The 16,449-nt window shown below is 41.8% G+C and overlaps 1 protein-coding gene across 10 annotated transcripts in view; it reads left to right on the top strand.

Annotated features, from left to right (window-relative positions):
* Window positions 1-16,449, top strand: part of pcif1 (phosphorylated CTD interacting factor 1) — a 106,106-nt gene that overhangs the window by 55,337 nt on the left and 34,320 nt on the right. For 9 of the 10 annotated variants that reach the window (XR_004415479.1, XR_004415480.1, XM_033041964.1 and 6 more), the window contains 5 exons: window positions 1,048-1,451; window positions 8,808-8,962; window positions 12,422-12,569; window positions 12,920-13,003; window positions 14,416-14,515. Coding sequence is in view for 8 of the 10 variants with exons in the window: in XM_033041964.1 (XP_032897855.1) it covers window positions 1,048-1,451; window positions 8,808-8,962; window positions 12,422-12,569; window positions 12,920-13,003; window positions 14,416-14,515 (891 nt within the window). In the remaining 2 variants the exon portion in view is untranslated. The remainder of the gene's footprint in view (window positions 1-1,047; window positions 1,452-8,807; window positions 8,963-12,421; window positions 12,570-12,919; window positions 13,004-14,415; window positions 14,516-16,449) is intronic. The other variant, XM_033041960.1, reaches the window with a different exon arrangement.

Below are 16,449 nucleotides of genomic sequence, written 5' to 3'. Positions count from 1 at the left end.
ACTCCAGTTCTGAGGTCTTTACACTGGCTTCCTGTCTGTCAAAGAATTGACTTCAAAATACTACTGTTGGTTTACAAAGCATCGAATGGTTTAGGGCCAAAATACATTTCTGATCTTCTGCTTAGCTACGAACCACCCAGACCTCTCAGATCGTCTGGGACAGGTCTGCTCTGTGTCGCCAGAGTCAGAACTAAACATGGAGAGGCAGCATTTAGTTTTTATGCACCACATATCTGGAACAAACTCCCAGAAAACTGCAGGTCTGCTGCAACTCTCAGCTCTTTTAAATCTAGAGTGAAGACTTTTCTGTTTGCCGCTGCCTTTCAGTAAACAATACAATTTATTAATTACCTATACTGCACTGTAACTTCTATTCCTGGTTTTATTCTATTTTAAATATTTTATTTGATTGCTTTTAATTTTGTAATTATTTTATCTGAATAATCTAATAATCGTTTTACATCTAAATGTCATTTTATATGTGTTTCTTTCAAATGCTTTAAATGTTTTATGTAAAGCACTTTGAATTACCTTGTTGTTGAAAGGTGCTATACAAATAAACTTGCCTTGCCTTGCCTTGCCTCCCTGTGTCACAAGGCCTATTTTGTCTATCTCCCTATCTCTCTGTCTCTCTCTCTCTGTCCGTCTGTTTGTCTGACTGTCTGTCTAATTAATTTTGAAACAGAAATTATCAACACAAATATAGAAAGGTAAAATAACAGGAGATTTGAGGTATTTTCCAGTTGAGGCATGAGGACTGTTTGCAGCTAGAAGGCATTTGGTTTTAGTGAATTTGTTTGACAAGCCTTTTTATAGACTTTTTGGCAGCACTTGAGTTGGGGTAAAATTAGTAAAGACATTTAAGTTGCTGCCAATTTGACACTTGTTGGGGAGCAATTTCACCCTTGCTTCCAACAAAAGAAAACAGTGGTTGCGTAACTTTAGATGAACTTGCATTGTGTCCATATTTCCCTTCAGTTTTAACGTAGGTTGATTTCGTAACTAACATTGTTGAATATGTTTTTATTCTCATTACTCTTCTTACAGACAGATGCCTCCTTAACTGCGACAACTCCGACAATTCCTATTTCTCCCATTGCTTCTGGTGCTCCAAGCACACCTATATCCCGAACAAGTGGATCCAAATCATCTGATGAGAAACCCCAACCTGCGCCTTCATCATTGGTGCCACTGGCACCAGCGCCGGCACCAGCGCCGGCACCGGCACCAGCGCCGGCAGCGGCACCAGCGCCGGCAGCGGCACCAGCACCGGCAGCGGCACCAGCACTGGCAGCAGCAGCTACATCGGCAGCAGCAGCTACACCGGCAGCAGCAGCTACATCGGCAGCGACATCAACAGCGACATCAGCAGCGGCATTGTCATCGTCCTCGTCCTCATCCTCATCCTCGTCATCAGCTGTTCATACACCTGCATCTGTCCGTCCAACAGCGTAAGTAGGCAGCAAGCAAGGTGGAATCTCTGGAAGTATTAAAGCTATTAATGCACAGAACTATACTCGATGGTACTGTTACGTAGTCCGTTAGTATTGGTATTTAAATCCTATCCAGTTGGTATTGATACATAGATCTAAGCAGGAGAAATATTCATACTCAAATACAAGCATAGGAGTATTGCACTCAAAGTTAGATGGTATCAGCACGCAAATCCAAATCCAAGCTTTTTATAAACCTGTTGAAGCTGGAGACTAAACAACATAATGCCGGAGGTACTGTGAGTTTTTTTTGTCAAAGCGTTTAATGTCTTGTTCAAGATTCCAGCATCTATAGTTCCTTTGTCTCCATTTTACTACTAGGCTGTGGGCCGAGGAGCTTTTTCGTTTAGTTTTGTGGCCCAACTAACAGAACTACCTGAACTTTTAACATATTGTGTAAAAATATTATATAAATCATACCTGAAACTCATCAAGAACAAAACCTGCACATTTTTAAGAAATATGAGAAAAACCTCAAATTTTCTGAGTAGTAATTGCCCAATCAATGCACGTTTGACATTGAGGTCAGACGCAAATTGGCCAATCCTGCGCTTTGTTTTATGGTTGCTAGGCAGCGAGGACGCTGGGATCATGGCTGCCTCCTCATGACATCAATAGCAATAACAAGGTTTCCAAGGATAAAGATAATGCTAACCTTGCTGATAATTTAGTTTTTCATTTGATTTATCTTTATAATGTTATAATGTGTACTGGTAAATAAAAATGATACATAACAAACGTAGAGCTAGGGTTAGGATTAGGGTCAGTCTGTTTGTTAGTCAATCTGTCGGTCGGGCCGTCGGTGGTGAGCGTTGGGCCGGGCCTCCGCCAGGAGGTGCGGGTTGGGCCGGGCCGCCGCCAGGAGGTGAGGGTTGGGCCGGGCCTCCGGTGAGTGCTGCGAGAAGTCGGTCGGGCTGCTCCGGTGTAGCAGTGAGCGGGCGGTCTGATGTAGCCGGCGCCCCCCCTCCATCGCCACCACCAGAAGGGCATGCTGGCCGAGATGGACGCGCTGCGGGGCCACAGTACGGGGCCCGCAGCCGGTCCCAAAGTGGTTCCAGCTCCAGCCTTGGGCAGCTCTGGGAGGGGGGCGAGTTAGGGTTAGGGTTAGGCATTTTCCCCCACTCTGCACACTAGCAGTCAGTGGGGTTCAGTAAACGGGGAACCCAGAAGAACTGCCCTGACCTATTAATTAGGCTGGTTCAAGAGGACCTCTGCGGCAGTTCATTCAAAAAAAACCTCATAATTATATTTATTATATTATTTTTATGGCATACAATTATACATAATTATATATGATTACAGTCATATTCACAAGTCATATACAGATGGTATAATAATATATAGTTTAAATAGACTGCAACACGGAAATAGGCTCCCCATGGTGTAATATGGGCATTGGACACTAGATGGCGCTTACTTTTCCAATCTCATTTTCTAATTAGTTTAATTAATTAATGTGCAACTTTTGGCACTGACGAGTTATGACTTCCTTCTCAATTATATTTAATCTAAATCTGGGCAAAATTCCATGTAGTTCCGAGACGTGGGTCACGAAAATGGATTACTAGATACATTTTTGATCCTCAGCCCACAGCCTATACTGGATTAACTCACTGGTTCAGGCAGCATCTGTGGAGGGAAATGAAAGATGATGTTTCGAGCCGGGTCCATTCCTTAGACTGAAAGAGTAGGGGGAAGAAAGGTAGAACAGAGGTGTGGGGGTGGGGCAAAGCCTGGTAAGTGATAGGTGGATAATGGTGGGGGGGGGGGGGGGTGATTGACAGATAGGTGATCTAGAGGTGAAAAGGAGACAAAAGGGTGTTGGATAAGTAACGGAAAGGAGGAATGAAATGTAAAGCCGGAGGGAGGAAAATGGGTGGAAGGAGACAAGAGGTGGAGAAAGAGGCAGATAAAAGGGAAACATGGGACTCGGGGATGGGATATGGGCATGTGGAAGAGGCGAAAGGAGCAGGGTGACTATGGTGGTGGAACATGGTGGGAGAAATGCTTACGTAATGGGGTGGGGGCTGGGTAAATAGAAAGTTTGGGGTATTACTTGGAGCATTCAATGCTCATATAATTATAAGATGCCCAAGGGGAATATCTGGTGCTGTTCTTCCAATTTGTATGTGGCCTTTGGCAATGGAGGAGGCCAAGGACAAAAGGGTCAGAATGGGAAGGGAGATATAATGGTTAGCAACTGGGAGCTCCAACTGACCTTGGCAGATTTGCTGTTCTGCAAAGATATTGGGTGGAAGTATTCATATCATAAAACTACCAGCAAACAATTCATTCACATTGGTGCTTTAGTGAAGCCTGAACTTTATTCAAGATATCAGGAATCTGTATCCAAGATTGGTAATCTCCGAGGGTGCAGTCTGAGACAAGTCAACAAATAATGCAAGTCAGGGGTATTACACCTGTAATCAAAAAGCAAAAAGATTACAAATGCTGGAAACCTGGAAATGGAAAATGCTGCTGACTCTTAGCTGATTTGCCATCCTATATGGAAAGGGAAGCGATTCAGGTTGATAGATTTACATCAGAACACTCAAAATGGGAAACCAAACATTATTTAGATTGAAGAGAGGGCGAGGGAATAAATGGGTTGATCATGGATGCCAAGACTGTCTAGGTGACATAAAAACTAGAAGCCATGTAAGGCAGAATAATGAATACTTGTTAATCACTGACGATCTGTCTAGAGAAGTGCAAGTAGAGAGAAATCAATGAGGGCAGGGGAGAAAAAAAAGAAAATACAGGAATTGTGAACTGCAGAACCGAGAAATTGCTGGAAATCTGATATGTGCTGATTGCTTTAAAATTAATTATATAGATGAAATGCACAGTGATGAATATCTGTGACCATCAAATATCTGCAATCTCAAGAGGTTATGGGTTTGGGAGGCGCTGCTGGAATAATATGGATAAGTATTTGCAGCGTGCTGTGGAGTGAGGCTGCTCTGATTAATATGTTTTTCAAAAAATAATTCATGAAAGTCATCATTGATTAAAGTGATTACATTTCTAAACTCTCTCCTCTCTAAAGCTAGTACTAGAATAAGAAACATAGAAACATAGAAATTAGGTGCAGGAGTAGGCCATTCGGCCCTTCGAGCCTGCACCGCCATTCAATATGATCATGGCTGATCATCCAACTCAGTATCCCGTACCTGCCTTCTCTCCATACCCTCTGATCCCCTTAGCCACAAGGGCCACATCTAACTCCCTCTTAAATATAGCCAATGAACTGGCCTCAACTACCCTCTGTGGCAGAGAGTTCCAGAGATTCACCACTCTCTGTGTGAAAAAAGTTTTTCTCATCTCGGTTTTAAAGGATTTCCCCCTTATCCTTAAGCTGTGACCCCTTGTCCTGGACTTCCCCAACATCGGGAACAATCTTCCTGCATCTAGCCTGTCCAACCCCTTAAGAATTTTGTAAGTTTCTATAAGATCCCCTCTCAATCTCCTAAATTCTAGAGAGTATAAACCAAGTCTATCCAGTCTTTCTTCATAAGACAGTCCTGACATCCCAGGAATCAGTCTGGTGAACCTTCTCTGCACTCCCTCTATGGCAATAATGTCCTTCCTCAGATTTGGAGACCAAAACTGTACGCAATACTCCAGGTGTGGTCTCACCAAGACCCTGTACAACTGCAGTAGAACCTCCCTGCACCTATACTCAAATCCTTTTGCTATGAAAGCTAACATACCGTTTGCTTTCTTCACTGCCTGCTGCACCTGCATGCCTACTTTCAATGACTGGTGTACCATGACACCCAGGTCTCGCTGCATCTCCCCTTTTCCTAATCGGCCACCATTTAGATAATAGTCTGCTTTCCTGTTTTTGCCACCAAAATGGATAACCTCACATTTATCCATATTATACTGCATCTGCCAAACATTTGCCCACTCATCCAGCCTATCCAAGTCACCTTGCAGTCTCCTAGCATCCTCCTCACAGCTAACACTGCCCCCCAGGAAGATACGAGAATTCCTTGTTTTGTTAAAAAAAATGGTGACTTTGCAGCCAGTTTATCCTGAAAAGCTAAGCAAAAATGTAAACATAATCAGTAAAATGCATTCAGAAAATTTTGAACAGCAAGATGTCGGATAACTATTGATTTTCAAGGCAAGAAGTCGGACGTTTAGCGCAACTTTCTTGTGAAGAAACACAATAGGAATTTTGTGAAGTGCAAATGTTGCGAAACAGCTTTCAAATATGAGCCATTCCTGTTATCATTCAAATATCATCTGGAACACAAACATGTCGTTAAAGTTGACCCAATGTCCAAACAAATCAGTTGGCATTCCATCCGGCATAATTCCGGGAACAATTCTTCCGCATTTCAAGCAGAAATCAATAGAAACCCTTGAGTTTGCTATTGTAGGTTTGCTACTTAGGCCAAAAGTGTTGACATAAAAAATGGCTGACCATCCCAAGTACGAGAGAAGGAATTTGTGATATGATCTTGAAGTTTGGAACAAAAATCCGGGAAGAAATGGAGCAGGAATTGAAGGAAATACTGGAATCTGGGGACCGCTTTTCATTCAATTTAGGCGCATGGTCCTCAAAGAGAAATCAGCGTGACATGCGTCTCAATTGACATCACACTGACAAGCTCTTTGGCACTGGGACGATATGAATCGATGGTTGAATGCCTGCTGAAAAAGGACGAAACTGATCAATGTGTTATGACTCAGCCTGGAACTCTTGACTTGCATTCCCACCAACAAATGATCTTGCCAAAATTGCAAGAGACATTTACATGTGGCTGTTCTCAAAGTTGAATTATATGATGACAATGGTGAAGAAGATAATGATCAAGTTGAGACCACTGCAGCAGCAAAGTAAATCAAAAGAGCTTGATGCGTTTCTCTTCAGAAAGAATGCCAAGAAGCTGGCGCCAATAGGGTCATTTTCAAACATGCTAGCCATTTTGAAGATATTGAGGTGAGAAATGGTAGTCCTGGAAAGCATGTTGAAACACCCACGCACACTTGAAAAGGTGTACAGAGCACTCATGACAATTCCTCTTAGCTTAGTTGAGTCGGAAAGATGTTTGAGTGCTGCTGACCTCTTTGTCACAAAGTTGCGCACAAGATGAGTGATGAAACCGTTGATATCATGTTTTTTGACTTCTTACCTCATGACAGTCTAAAGTAGGTTTACATTTGAAAAATAAAGTTAAATTTGCCAAGAATGAATGCGTTTCAATTTCAATTAATCAGTTAATCAGAAAGCAACCCTACTTTGGAGACAGTAAACGCTGCAGCTATTATGCACTGGTGAATGAAATATATATTCTGGGTGATAGATGGGGTGCCAGTCAAAGGAGCTGCTTTGTCCTGGATGGCTTTGTGTTTTGACACGTCCGTCATCTCTGCAAACGAGGAGTATTCCATCACACTCCTAACATACTTTGGAAAGGTCTTGAGGAGTCGGGAGGTGAATCATTCACTGCAGCTCCAGCTTTGGATGTGTGCTTTTAAGGCCAAGCAGAGCACATGGAGTGGAATGAGTCGAATTTGTGGTCAGTCAGGTTGAGCCTGATAGTATATCCAGACAGCTTCTACTACCATCTGCGCATATCCCCTCCCCTTAACCACCTTTTACCACTTGCACACATCTCCATGTAGAATTGTACAGAACATCAAGCAAGCACAGCAGACACAAGTTGGGCTGAAGGGCCTGTTTCTGTGCTCTATAAGTCCATTATAATGAAAGACAAAAGGAAATTACATAAATTTGGTTTCTGCTCATCGAACTGGTTTTTGCTAAAGAATGTGTTCAAAACTGCAGGGGATCAATAACCTCCTTAATACAGTAGTGTACCCCCCCCCCCCCCCCCCCCCCCCCCCCCCCCCGGATAAATGGTATGGATGCTGTTCTCTGGCATGATCCAAAGGCCAGGAAATACAGAGTGAAAGTGACCTTAACCTCTCAGATCAGAATTGCTTTAGCTTGGCCCTCCGAAGATCATTCAGGTCAATTACTGGTGTGTATACATTACTGTGCAGAGAGCTGGCGTGCATGACATTTTTACTGCTCTTGGAGATGTGTTGACGTGCCCATTTTCCACTCTTCCCTCTGAGCACATAAGTGTCTTGTTGCACCAGTTCCTTCATTATACCATGTGGAACCATCCCAGATACATCCTTGGTTGGAGTTAGTTCATCCATATTGCTGTGATATAACTAAGTAACAAACTTCAGAGTGTCCTGCAGATATGTGCATCAATTGTGCGAGGAACGCTTTAAATTTCACAACTGCCCTGAATAGACTGGTAAGAAAGGTGCTTGCCTGTGAGTGAGCGATAACGTTGCTAAAGTAGAATTGAATTGAATCCTTTATTTGTCATTCAGACCTTTCGGTCTGAACGAAATGCTGTTGCCTGCAGCCATACATGTAATAATAACAAAACACAATAAACACAAATTAACATCCACCACAGTGAGTTCACCAAACACCTCCTCACTGTGATGGAGGCAAAAGTCTTAGAGTTACTGTCTCTTCCCTCCTCTTCTCCCTCTGCGCCGAGGCGATACCCCACCGGGCGATGGTAAGTGAGTTCCGCGGTTCAAGCTCCGCGGCCCGGGGGTGGTCGAAGCTGCCCGCAGCTGTTGCAACGGGTGCTCCGGAAAACAGGCACCAGCCTGTGACCTGCGAGCTCCCGACATTGTCCTCCACTGGCCTGCGGCCGAGCCCCGGATCCAGGTCGCTGCCGCCTCAGCCACCGGAGCACCGTCTAGAGTCCTAGAGTGCTTCTCAAGATTAGCTTCAATTTTAACAAGTATTACTGTCAGTGTAATATATTACATCAGGTGATACAGCTGCGAGCCGCAGCTGTATCACAGCGCCGCCACTTCCGGATGATGCCGAAATAGAAAAACACGGACCAAATTCACCTGCCACAACTGTCATAATTTTGCATAGTGAATAGAACCATTCTGCACGCATTCTGTGAAGTAGTCAATGTGTGCTGGTGTGGATCACGAGTGAAAGCAGCTGGATCAAATTCCCTGTTTGTGTAAAATTTTAATGTGGTTGTGTTCTTTATTATTGTACCGCTGCTGGCAACCCAAATACCACCGACCTTGGTTGTGTGGCAATAAAATTATTTCTATTCTATTTCTGAACTGCACAAATCGTTGAGATTGCATTGGTTTTTAGTTGCAATGTGTTGGAAAAGACGGCATTGTACAATTCAGCTTCTAGGCAATAGAGTTCATTTTATGAATTATACTGCTATTTAAGAGGCAGCTCATTATATAAATGTATTGTGAATCACTGGTTACAATTCTGTGTTGCAGTGTTTACTGGGACCTTGATATTCCAACCAATGCAGTAATTAAGGAGCGTGCTCCATTTGAGCTACTTCCGCCACACCCAGATGTAGAAATGCTACGAGCACAATTGACAGTAAAACTGAGACATCACTATCAAGAGCTGTGTCAACAGAGAGAAGGTAATCCCTATATCTGGTAAGGATGCAAAGTGTTCTCTTGCTGCTCCTCTTCATATGCCCCCAAAAAATGTGATATATTAATGAGATAAAAACACTTCAGGCTGTGGATTGTTTTCCAGTGCAGGTTGGTTAATTTACCTTCCATTCAATTTACCACTCAAACATATGAATTAGGAGCAAGAGGTTGTCACTTGGCACTCAATCCTGCTTCACCATATTATGAGTTTGTGATTGATTTCATTGTTGCTCTACCCAGCATTGTTGCCTACCTGAAGTTACCTATCACTGCTTTTCGTACCTGCGTCTGCCTTAAAAATATTCAAAGACTGTTCTTTGAGGAGGAGAATTCCAAAGAATCTTGGCCCTGTGTGAGGAGAAATATCATCTCTGTCTTCAAAAGTGACTCCTTATCTTAAAACAGATTTTCTGTTTTAAGTTCCACTTAAACTTAAGTTCCAGATTTTCTCACAAGAGGAAAGATTTTCCAAAAGTCGATCCTATCAAGACCCCTATGAATCGTGTTTCAATAAAATACCTTTTCACTGTACCAAACTTTAGTGGACCGAACCCAACAAAGGATTAAGGGCTTTTGATAGCCAGTGATTTTTTGGAACCCAAACAGTCTTTGAAGTCCCTCAGGTATCTTTGCATCATCTGAATAAAAAATAGTACTCGAGACAATATTATTCCATGAAACCGATTAACTGTTCATTTATCTCTATTATGTGTTGATACTAGCTAAGCCACAATTGACTTTCTCAATACTGTAACAAATGCAATATTTCAGAACTGGTTGTTCAGACCACTGTCCTGACAGTATGAAAGGTGCAATATAAATGCAGGTCCCCTCTTTTCACTAACAGGGTTCTTATAGGATAGCGTAAGGGAAGATCGCAGGATTTGGCTGAATTTTTTTTTTTGGGGATCATATTGTTTCTCAAGAAGGTTCTGACTGTTGCTAAAAATCAGACGCGATTTGGACCATGTCTTGTGTGTCAGCCAAAACAGTGAATGTTGATTTGGGAAAAATTGTAGTCAAACTGTGAAGCCCATTAGTTTCCAAACATAACAACCATTATAGATTTTTCCAACAGCAGATTGGATGGCAGTTGGGGAAAAAGCATAAACCTAGCCTCTAAGTTGAAGCTGGTTAAAATGTGTTGCTGGCAATCACACTGAAATCAATCAGCTCACCACTGATAAAATCTGGCAGATATTTTCCTGTACCAAATTACTTTCAAAGCACATGTACTCCTCTGAATTTCAATTGTTTCATTGCCTACAGTGCCCTCCATAATGTTTAGGACAAAGACCCATCATGTATTTATTTGCCACTGTACTTCACAATTTGAGATTTGTAATAGGAAAAATCACATGTGGTTTAAGTGCACATTGTCAGATTTTATTAAAGGCCATTTTTATACATTTTTGTTTCATCATGTAGAAATTACAGCTGTGTTTATATATAGTCTCCTTATTTCAGAGCACCATAATGTTTGGACCCCATGGCTTCACAGGCGTTTGTAATTGCTCAGGTGTGCTTAATGCAGGTATAAGAGAGCTCTGAGCACTTATTCTTTCCTCCAGTCTTTCCATCACCTTTGGACACTTTTATTGCTGTTTATCAACATGAGGACCAAAGTTGTGCCAATGAAAGTAAAAGAAGTCGTTATGAGACTGAGAAACAAGAATAAAACTGTTAGACATCAGCCAAACCTTAGGCTTAAATAACTGTTTGGAACATCATGAAGAAGTGATCATCTCCCCTGGAGGGGAGCTTCGACCGCCGGCCCTGCAGACTGCGGTGCTTCCGGCTGCGGCACGGCAGGTACTTTAAAACTTTGACCGCCGGCCTGCGGCCTACACCAGCCTGAAGCCGCGGTCTCTGGTTGGGAAGAGCCGATCCTGGACTCACCTTGACTTTGACTTTGTCCCTTACCATCTGGACGCCCGCAGCAATGGCTGTGGAGGGTGGTGGTCCCGACCACGGGGGAAAATGGAGGAGGACTGGCCAAGTTCTGTGCCTTCCACCACAGTGATGAATGCTGTGGTGGATGTTTGTGTAAAATTATTATTGTGGTTGTGTTCTTTATTATTGTACCGCTGCTGGCAACCCAAATACCACCGACCTTGGTTGTGTGGCAATTAAATTATTTCAAATTTCAAGAAAGAGAGCACTGGTGAGCTTACTAATCGCAAAGGGACTGGCAGTCCAAGGAAGACCTCCACAGCTGATGACAGTAGAATTCTCGCTATAATAAAGAAAACAAAACAAATACCTGTCCGACAGATCAGAAACACTCTTCAGGAGTTAGGTGTGGATTTGTCAATGACCACTGTCCGCCAAAGACTTCATGAACAGATATACAAAGGCTACACTGCAAGATGCAAACCACTGGTTAGCCGCAAAAATAGGATGGCCGGGTTACAGTTTGCCAAGAAGTACTTAAAAGAGCAACCACAGTTCTGGAAAAAGCTCTTGTGGACAGATGAGACGAAGATTAACATATCAGGGTGATGACAAGAGCACAGTATGGAGGAGAGAAGGAACTGCCCAAGATCTAAAGCATATCACCTCATCTGTGAAACACGATGGTGGGGGTGTTATGGCTTGGGCATGTATGGCTGCTGAAGGTATTGACTCACTTATCTTCATTGATGATACAACTGCTGATGGTAGTAGCATAATGAATTCTGAAGTGTAGACACATTCTATCTGGTCAAGTTCAAACAAATGCCTCAAAACTCATTGGCCGGCGATTCATTCTACAGTAAGACAATGATCCCAAACATACTGCTAAAGCAACAAAGGAGTGTTTTAAAGCTAAGAAATGGTTAATTCTTGAATGGCTAAGTCAATCACCCGATCTGAACCCAATTGAGCATGCCTTTTATATGCTGAAGAGAAAACTGAAGGGGACTAGCCCCCAAAACAAGCATAAGCTAAAGATGGCTGCAATACAGGCCTGGCAGAACATCACCAGAGAAGACACCCAGCAACTGACGATGTCTATGAATCGCAGACTTCAAGCAGTCGTTGCATGCAAAGATTATGCAACAAAATACTAAACATGACTACTTTCATTTACCCGATATTGCTGTGTCCCAAACATTACGGTGCCCTGAAATGGGGGGACTATGTATGAACACTACTGTAATTTCTAGATGGTGAAACCAAAATGTATAAAAATGGCCTTTATTAAAATCTGACAATGTGCACTTTAACCACATGTGATTTTTTTCTATTACAAATCTCAAATTGTGGAGTACAGAGGCAAATAAATAAATGATGGATCTTTGTCCCAAATATACTGTATATAACAATCAATTTTATTTTTGTGGTTAAATGGTCCAATATATTCAGTAGTACAAATAGTGGACAAGCTGAACCAAGGTTCCAGACAAGATATCAATGTGACCTGTGGGTGCTATTTAACATCAATGTCTTTGCTCTGGCAGGGATTGAACCGCCTCGTGACTCATTTAATCGCTGGCTTTTGGAGCGCAAGGCGATCGACAAGGGCATGGATCCTTTGTTGCCCAGTGATTGTGATCCTATTGTATCTCCTTCCATGTTTCGAGAAGTAATGAATGATATTCCTATCAGGTAATGTTGTATTTTATTTTGTACTGCAGACTGTAGTCTTAGCCTGTGATTCTTGTACTGAGACCCTTGTTCCATATAAGACCTTTGAAAGTATTTTTCCATGTACCTATACATTCCCTTTTTCTAAACATCCCATGACAACCCCTCCCACAACCAAGAACAAACTACTCTTCTCAAACTTGACCATATTGTCTCCAGGGGACAGGCAAGTATAAATAGATAAATATTTGTACTTGGGGAATTGATGGGTACCCATTAACGAAGAAAAGACTTTGAGATATGACTAACCACATAATTCACAATCCTGAAATTGACACAGTGAAATCAATGTAAATCTTTGATCTTTGCAGATTGTCTCGTATTAAGTACAGGGAAGAAGCCCGAAGATTACTTTTCAAATATGCAGAATCAGCAAAGCGGATGATTGAATCTAGGTTAGTTTATGTTGCTTCTGCTTGGGTTGTTTCCACCATCAGTATTCATGTATATTTTGAGATCTTCACGGTCGTGCTGATAAGGCCTTTCGGATGTTCCAAGAATTATTATAAAGATAGATTTTGAGATTTTAAAATATCAGGAATCAGACTGACACTTTCTGGGATGCTGTTGTGTTCCTTAATATCAACCCCAAATTCAAGTCAATTGGATGACAAAGTAGTTTTCAGTAAATTTGCAGATGACACCAACATTGGTGGTATAGTAAACAGTGAGGAAGGATATCTAAGTTTACAACAGGATCTAGATCAGTTGGAAGTAGGGCTAAGGAATGACAAATGGAATTTAACTGAAGATGTGAGGTGTTGCATTTTGGTATGTCAAATTAAGGCGAGATTTGTAAATGAGTACAAATCAGTAAATGAAAGACCCCAGGGGAGTGTTGCAGAGCAGAGAGATTTGGGAGTGAAGATGCATCGTTCCTTAAAAGTATGGGGGTGGAGTTGGGGATGGGGGGGGGCTGGTTTAGATGGATAGTGTGATGAAGAAGAAATAATGATGCAACTGCACAAATTGTTGGGGATACTACGCTTGGAATACGATGTGCAATTACAAAAAAAAGGGTCTTCAATGCTGATGAATGATGAATTCCAGGATTTTGACTCGTCAATGATGAATAATGTTTCCTGGTTTGTATAATTTGTAACTTGGAAGTGAAGGTATTCCTGCACAACTGCTGTCCCTAACTTTAGGTGGGAAGTATCACAAGTTTAGGAAGGGCTGTCAGAGACCTTCATCAGAACTGGAAATTTACAACATCTTTTTTAGTTATTGTGAAAGATTATTGAACTGAAACCATAGCATTATTTGTAGCCTAATTGGCAAAGTGTAAACCGGAAGTCATTACAATCTTGGAACTGCAAATTGCTGCAGTGCATTTTGTAGATTAAACACATTGTATGTATTGCCCACTAGTAGTTGAGGGAATGAATGATAGGATGGTGAATTGCTTGATATCTAAGCAGGCTGATTTACCCTGGATGATAGTCTTTTGAAACTTGTTGACGTTGCATGTGTCCAAGTACCTGAAGGGTGCTGCATCCTGGTGGATATTAGAGAAGCTTTTGGTGTCACTTACAGCTGGATATCTAGCCTCTTGCAAGGTGGCTGATCAAGTTACATTTTAGGTCGTTGTGAGTATGTGTTTGTATATGGGGGGGGGGGGGTGCAGAATTGGTGCTATTAATGCTGGTAATTTCTAGTCTATGTTGGGGTTGTGGATTATAGTTACCTCCAGTGAAAGACGGTATACTTGATGAGCTATGAGAAGGAACTTGACTCTTTTTGCCTGATTTGTAAGTAACAATGTAAGGATCTATTTTCTCCTGCTCACTGTATGCTGCTTTCCCAGAAATGCTACACCAGATATCAGGAAAACTGTAAAATGGAACGTTGAAGATACCTTCAATTGGCTACGAAAGGAGCCATCTGCGACAAAAGAAGACTATATGGTAAGGAAAAACTAAAAGAATAAAGGATGATTACAGAACAATGAAGTAATAGTTGCATTATTACTATGATAATACAGGTTGGGGATAATGAGTGTCATGACATAGTGAGCATTAATGTAAGAACTAGATTGATAGAGGGTTGCCAGTGAAAAACAGGGGCCAAAAAAGTAGCGTTTAAGGGAAAATTTCAGTCATGAAGGGACAGATTAATGGGGTAATTGGAGAGCACAACTGCACAGTGATTATAATATGAGTGTGGATCCAGAGGTAGGCGATAGGAACTTAAAACTCACTGTAGCAAAATGGGAATTTAAATGAATTAAATAAAACCTTAAATAGCAATGATGATAGAACTATTGGATTATTGTAAAATCCTCTCTGGTTCTCTAAAGCCCAGATATTTTCTTTCCGAAACCAATCAGCAGGAACAGATTCACAATAAATCAATTCATGATTCAAGATCCATCGCAGTGTAGTTGACTTTAAACTAATCTCTGAAATCGTCTGGAAAACCATTTAATGCAATCAAATTTCTGTGACAGTTCAATAATAAGATAGGGTGGATAATTCGAGATCGATCTAGGCATCAAAAATGAGATGTGCAATGATATATTCCAATCTTTCCTACAAAATGCTCTTCAGCAGCATCTCCAGAATTCACTAAAAGTGGGGACACTCGAATATCATCAAGAAAAAATGACTCTGGGAATCATCAACATTGTGTGCAGTTAATGAAAATGTCATGAAATCAGGTCATGCAAAGGCACGGAAGATGCTGAGCATTACTTGAAAGAAGCACTAAGTGCAACAAGAGATGCCAAGCCTGAAGAGAGACGTTCCATGCATTACACCATCCTCCAAGCCACAATATTCAAGATTAACATCCAACACCCTCTCCTGTATCCCTCACTGAAAGTCAGTAGCATTTGATCAGCCATTCTGCATTAATTTTGGTAGAACTCCATGGAAGCACTAAGACATGCAGAGGCTCTCACTGAAACAGAATTAATTGAGTTATCTAAGCAGTTTCATGAGATTTCATTGAGAAATTTGATTTAACTGTTTACTTTATGATTGCTTTTATACGTGTAAATGTAAATGTAAAATTGTCCAAGTTGGCGATACTGCCCTGCCGACTACAAAATTCAGAAGGTTCAGAAGGTATGATAATCAGTGACTTTGGGAAGGTGAAGCAGGATCACTTGGTGTAATCCCTAGATAAGTACTTCATGAACAGCGTTGCCATAAAGGCACATCAACCTCAGATATTTGCTGGGATCTTGGTGGAAAAGTTGTTTTTTGCTTTGCGAAGTATTGCAAGGCTTTTCCAGAGTTGTCCATGCATTGGAACCACATTGTCAACCTGTTACTGCTTCGTGACGTATTGTATGTAAATTGCTGTTGAGAACGTGATAAACATGTTCATCATCCAGTTTGTCATCAGACACTCATTCCCAACCAGGTTTAACACTGTGGCTGGTAACCAGGATACTAGTATTGACCTGCATGATTCATTGTATTTTGTTGCACACCAGCCAGACACTGAATGAGTAGAATATCTCTCCCAAGTGATCTATGTGCAGTCAATGGCATCTATGGGGAAACCTGCCAATTTAGCGGGTCATGAGTTTTCTTCACCTGATGGAGTCTGCCAAGGAGAATGAAAACTAATTGTCAAGTGTGGGTGCTGATTATATCTCCAGCTGCAGATGGAAGCAGGAATAATTTTTGCCACGTTCCAGCAATATGTTCCTTGCCCTGCACTGAGATTGTGGTTGCATCAGCAGCAGCTGATAAAGGACACTTCATTCAAGTACAGATGTCTGTCACATTGCTGCTCAAAAAGGAGAATATATCCCTAAACATCCTGGGGGGGGGGGTGGGTATAGCCTCCTGCTGAGGGACTTTGTCCACTTATCCTGTCTTTCAGCAGC

The sequence above is a fragment of the Amblyraja radiata genome, chromosome 23, assembly GCF_010909765.2.
Source record: "Amblyraja radiata isolate CabotCenter1 chromosome 23, sAmbRad1.1.pri, whole genome shotgun sequence".
Classification (NCBI taxonomy): domain Eukaryota; kingdom Metazoa; phylum Chordata; class Chondrichthyes; order Rajiformes; family Rajidae; genus Amblyraja; species Amblyraja radiata.
The sequence above is the reverse complement of the archived record's forward strand: the minus strand, read 5'-3'. Positions and strand labels throughout refer to the sequence as shown.